The 6,000-nt window shown below is 38.0% G+C and overlaps 1 protein-coding gene across 4 annotated transcripts in view; it reads right to left on the bottom strand.

The window, feature by feature from the left end:
- Window positions 1-596: 596 nt before the first annotated feature.
- Window positions 597-6,000, bottom strand: part of LOC101970809 (multidrug and toxin extrusion protein 2) — a 54,849-nt gene continuing 49,445 nt past the window's right edge. For 2 of the 4 annotated variants that reach the window (XM_005341503.3, XM_078042992.1), the window contains 3 exons: window positions 5,206-5,300; window positions 3,584-3,638; window positions 597-3,113 (listed from right to left, as the gene is read on the bottom strand). In XM_005341503.3, the coding sequence (XP_005341560.2) occupies window positions 2,875-3,113; window positions 3,584-3,638; window positions 5,206-5,300 (389 nt within the window). In that variant the 3' untranslated portion in view covers window positions 597-2,874. Of the gene's footprint in view, window positions 3,114-3,583; window positions 3,639-4,097; window positions 4,193-5,205; window positions 5,301-6,000 lie in introns of all 4 variants that reach the window. The other 2 variants (XR_013436402.1, XM_078042993.1) reach the window with 2 other exon arrangements.

Here is a 6,000-nt window from a genome sequence, read left to right as displayed (position 1 = left end):
AAGTTAACATTTCAGGTAATTCTGTGGATACTATAAAACTTGGATCATTGACACTTGTAATTATGAAACAGTAGCTGAGACTAATTTAGAAAGAAAATTTTTCCATAATTTTTCAGAAGTATTGTCTTTTCTGGTCCTACTGGTCAACAATGAACTTTTTCCTAAGAGCACACTTCTGCCCGGGTAGTGTAATTGATACCATTTTGCTGAGGGCCATTACCAAGTAGGAATGACACATCGAAATTGCCTTAATTTGTTATCTGAAGGACAAAATAGTTTGGGGCTTTTGGATCCCTTCAGAAGTCTGTATACATTGCTTTATTCCCTTCTAGAAAGAAATGTCACAGTGTAGAAGAAAGCCTGTAACCAACCTTTTTTCTCCTTTGGAGATGATTTGCTATCTCTGCCTGAAATTCAAGAAAATGCCTTATTATTGGGGAAAAGAAATGTTACCAGGTTTTATCTTAGTATTGATTTTTCCCCCTAATACAGAGTACCCCTTCAGTTGTCAGACCTTATGCCGTTATTTGTTCAAATACATTTTCATCCATTCATTCTCTTCCTTTTTCTGAAGGACAACATTATATTCATTTGAATTACTTTTTCTGCCTTCCATCTTTTTATTATGAAATATATATGTATAACATAAATTGACCATTTTAACCATTTTGAAGCATTAGTTCAATGGCACTAAGTATATTCACAATATTGTACAATCGTTCACCATGCAATACAGGTCCAGAACTTCATCATCCCAAAGAGAAACTGTGTCCATTAACAATAACTCCCTGCTTTTCCTCTCCCTGATAACATCTATTCTACTTTCCCTATGAACTTGACTATCCTAGGTACCTTATGTAAACGAAATCACACTGTATTTGCCCTTTTGTACAAATATCCTTGTATAAACCTGCATCTGATTTATTTTCCTTAACATAATGTTTCAAGCTTCATTCATGTTGTAACTTATATCAGAATTTCATCTTTTTTAAGACTGAATAATACTCATTTGTAAGTGTATAACAAAGTTTGTTCATCCACTTAGCTGTTGATGGCCATTTGGATTATTTCAACCTTTTGGCTATTGTTGCCGAAGTGAACTTTGGTGTATAGTTATCTGTATGCCTGGTCCCTGCTTTCAGTTCTTCTCAGCGTATACCTAAAGTGGAATTGCTGCAGCATATGATAATTCCATATTTATTAAAGATTCCACATACTATTTTCTACAGTGAGTGCACCAATTTAACCAGAATGGTTACCTTTATGTTATATAAATTTTGCCTCAAATTTTTTTTCTGAATGTTTTGTTCTATAGCACCCTATTCTGCCTCGTGGTTGTTATATTTTATATGAACTCTTTGAAGATGTTTTTGTCCCTGAAAACTCACAGTTCCTGTCTAGTTTCTTTCTCACATAATTGGCATTTCGGGGATATCCAATAATGCTAAATAGCTTGCTCACCTTCAAGAGAGGGAGACAATAAGCTAAGGCAAGTGCTGGTCACTGGGTGGCGCTCTGGTTTGGTTCTAGAATAGTCCCCAAAGGCCCAAGTATTAAAGGCTTGGTTCCTGGCTTGGCAGTTTTGGGAGGTGGTGCAATTTTTAAGAGGGGGGGCCTTGTAGGATCTTTAGTTCATTGGGGTTGTGCCCTTTAAGGGAATAGTGGGGCCCGAGCTCCTTCTTCTTCCTCTTTCATATTTGGGCCATGCGGCGAGCAGCTTGGTGTGCTGCCACAAGCCCCAAAGCAATGGGGTCAACCAGTCATGGACTGAAACCTCCAAAACCCTGAACGAAAAAAGCCTTTCCTCTTTATGTGTTGATTATCCCAGCATTTGTTGTTGTTTTGTACTGAGGATTGAACCCAAGGTGCTCTACCACTGAGCTACACCCCCAGACCTTTTTATTTTTTGAGACAGGGTTTCACTAAGTTGCCAAGGCTGACCTTGAACTTGTGATCCTCCTGCTTCAGTCTTCCCAGTGGCTGGAATTGCGGGCGTGTGCCAACATGCCCAGACCCAGTATTTTTTATAGTAACAGAAAGTTGACTAACCAGCAGGGCTTTGAACGAGGAGCTCTGTTGCGAGTACTTGGTGGACTTTATGTTTTTAAATAACCAATACTGGAATTTTAAATAATTTTCCTTTTGAATTGGTCAAATTCTTTCTTTTTGGTTTGTTCAGATTCTAAAAACCTCTGGCCTAGAAGTTGAAGCCGTAGCTGTCAGTGCTGTGGAAGCTGAGTCATAAAAAGAGCAGAGATTTAGTTTTTAATATGAAAGCTGACACAAATATCTATTAAAAGACAAAAACTAAAAGTTACCTTTTTTATATTGACCTTATTGCCCCAAATACTGTCAGCATACATTTTAAATTTTGAGGTATTTATTTTGTAAAATAAATACCTGAGATAGATACTCACTATAAAGACAAAGTGTATTAACCTAGATATACAAAAAAGATCAATAATAATATTTTATATGACAATGAATCACTTTCCTGAACGAAGGAGGATATTCAATATAAGAAAGAGTAAAGAACATTCACAGTAGGAAAAATCATTTACATATTTAGAAACCATGATAAAGTTAACAGAGAAAACTATGAACTATATAGCTCCTTGGGGCAAAGGGTATATCTCAGTGGTAAAGTGCATGTGGAAGCAGGCACAAGACCCGGTTTCAATCCCCAACACCAAAAGAAACCAACCAGCAAACAAAAATTGTAACCCCTTTCTCGATCTCCAATACAATGGTGTGATTTCTTGGAATAACCAAGATATCCTTTCTATCCACCATGAAGAAAGAAAACACTGTCCATATAACAAATGATATGTGATTATCATTTCAAGTTTGTAGACAGGTGATGATTCTTCTATTTTATCCACGGTCATTGAAAACTCTTACTAAAATTCCTGCTAAAAGGACAGCAATAGCCACAGCTAAAGCCATTCCACGATAGAGTATCAACTGTCTCACTGTCAAGACATCCCCAATGGTGGGCACTGCATACTGGTTGTTTTCTTCCAGTGACATGAGTTGGCTGATCTGGCTCTCTGGTCTGATGATATCAGGCAAAATCACTCCATCAGTTGTTTCTCTTTCAAGATTTGGGAGATCTATTTGAAGAAAACAGTTGGGCATTTACTTAACCACTGAGTTAAGGAAAAGGTCATTAGTGGAGTTACATAGCACAGGTTGAGAACAGGTTGTTTAAAAAAAAAAATGACCATTGAGCCGGGCACAGTGGCACACACCTATAATCCCAGCAGCTCAGGAGGCAGAGGCATAAGGATCACAAGTTCAAAGTAAGCCTCAGCAACTTTGAGATGAGATCCTAAGTAACTTAGCAAGACCCAGACTCAAAATAAAATATAAAAAAGGGCTGGGGATGTGGGTTAGTATATGTGAAATTACTTTACAAAGCATTTCAAAGGAGAGTCCAGAGTTGACCAGGCCAATGGTTACGGCTGAGACAAATTGTATTTAGTAAGAGAGTAGAATCTCATAAACTAAACAACTCTGGCCACATTAAGTTTCAGTCTCTCTAAGGCAGAAATAGAGTATATTAGAAAACAGCCTCTACTACCTGTTGTGGTCTGTAGAGTCTCTTTAGTACCTTTTAGCCCAGCACGAATCTGTGCCTAAAAACAAAATCACATGAGTAAATGAAGTACAAATCAATTCAAGCTGGTAGTCTTTGATTAAAATTTCAATTTAAAGATACTGCTGAGCCACATCAATGTTTATAGCAGCTCAGTTCACAATAGCTACGCTATGGAACCAACCTAAGTGCCCTTCAACAGATAAATGGATAAATAAAATGTAGTATATATACACCATGGACTCTTACTCGGCCGTAAAAAGAATGACCTTCTGATTTTTGCCAGTAAATGGATGGATCTGGAGACTATCATGCTAAGGTAAAATAAGCCAATCCCAAATACCAAAGGTCAAATTTTCTCTTTGATGTGTGGATGCTAACACAACAAGGGGTAAAGGGAATGAAGGGAAGAGAGGGGGATAGGAATAGGAAAAACAATAGAATCGATCAGACATAACTTTCCTATCTTCATATATGAATACCCCACAGTGATTCTCACCATCAAGTACATCCACAAGACTGGGATCCTAATTAGAATAAGTTATACTCCATGTATGCATAAAGTGTCAAAATACACTCTATTGTCATGTACATCTGAAAAAACAAATTAAAAAAAGAAACAAAAACAGATACTACTGAAACTACTGCTAAAGTATTACAATATCTAGTATAGCCTATCTTGGTCCAAAAAATGCCATTTGCCCAAAGAACATAACATCAGGAAACCACAGGTTTTCTCCTCATTGTTCAGCTCACCGTTATAAAATAAAAAGCTGATTGTGACTATAGTTGCAAACATAATAGACTATTTACACATTGTGACTATAGTTGCAAACATAATAGACTATTTACACATTGTTCCTACACAAAGATAAAACGAATAAAAGCTAAAGGTAAATGTGTACATCACTGTCTAAAAGTATGGTCCAATTTCATGTCTATATGCTCTATTCACTCAATATAATCAAACTGAGCATAGGAAAGATATACTACATCATTATTAGGCGAATCCAAAGGGATCTGAAACCCTTTGTGCAACAGCTGGTACATCTAAGCTTATTCTTGTGTCTCCTCTCTAAGAATCCCTCCCCTAAGCCAGCCACCACCTCATCTCAAGCCTTGACACAATCAAAAGACCTCCCTGTTCAATCTACAGATACTCACATTGGTCAACATCACATCCCTCTGCCCCCAGTTACTTCCCACAGATCACATATACTCAACATCCTGCTTTGGGGTAAAAAATGGACAAAAAGTATTTTAAGAGAAGGCTAAAAAAGAGCTCACTGGTATAAATAGGAAACCATATTACTAAGACTATTATACCAAAATAAGAATATGTCCAAGCAAATTCCCTTTGTTTTTTAAAGGTTAATCCCCTGGATGGTAGAGTGGATCCCAATTCAGCTCTAAATTAAGAGAGAACTGTGCTGAAATAGACCTTTCTTCTGTCCTCTCCATCCCACCCCTGGCATGCCACATGCATTTCCTGACTCTCTGAGTCCTAGTACCAGTACCATTTTTTTTCATTTTCAACCTTATAGATTCCTTACCACAGCATGGGATCAAGTAGATCCACATTTCTAAAACCACACACAGACTGTTACCTGTTCTGCAACTCTATTCCAGTTTGTCCTCAGGATGTATATCAAGTAAAAAAGGGCTTGAAAGAAGACACAAACTATCAGTCCAGACCAGAGACCTGTGGGTATAACATGAGTATAAGAATTGAGGTTTTCTTCAAAGCTGTTCCTGTGATCATTAAAATTCTTCCAGTAATAGTTCATAATCCATAGATCAAAATTTCAATTTAAATTAACTTCCCTAAAATTTTACATGAGCATGGGCCCTGGATTAGAAGCAAATCAACCACTGAGCTATTAATGGCAGTCAACCAGTTAACAATGCAAAACGCCTCTAAAACTGTTCGCTGTTTTATGTGCTGATCTAACAAATACTAACTGCCTTTTTTTTTTTGGGTGGGGGTACCACGTATTGTTTTAAGGGCTAGAGACACAGAATCAAACAGGCAGACAAGGTCAAGGCCCTCAAGGAGCTTACACTGTAGTGGTGGAAGTAAGATAATAAACAAAGAGTAAAATGTGGTGATTTTAAGAATGGCAAGTACCATGACAGACATTGGGCAAAGCCATGTAATAATGTCCTGCAGACAGAGCCTGAATGAGTGTCCCAGTGCTCTCTGAGATGGGGACCTGAAGAGTGAGGAGCAGGAAGAGAGATGGTTCAGGATGGGCACTGCAGGGTTCAGGGCCACAGGAGAAGGTCAGTTTGAAAGTCAGTTAGGAAGGAAGCTGGTGGCAGGGATGTAAGTGTACAGGAGAGGAGGTCAGAGAAGCAGGCTACTGTGGGAGGATCCAGGGTTTATTCTCAATCTAATGGGG

Source organism: Ictidomys tridecemlineatus, chromosome 3 (assembly GCF_052094955.1).
Source record: "Ictidomys tridecemlineatus isolate mIctTri1 chromosome 3, mIctTri1.hap1, whole genome shotgun sequence".
In the NCBI taxonomy this organism is placed as follows: Eukaryota; Metazoa; Chordata; class Mammalia; order Rodentia; family Sciuridae; genus Ictidomys; species Ictidomys tridecemlineatus.
Note: the sequence above shows the minus strand (reverse complement) of the source record. Positions and strands in the feature narration are given on the sequence as shown.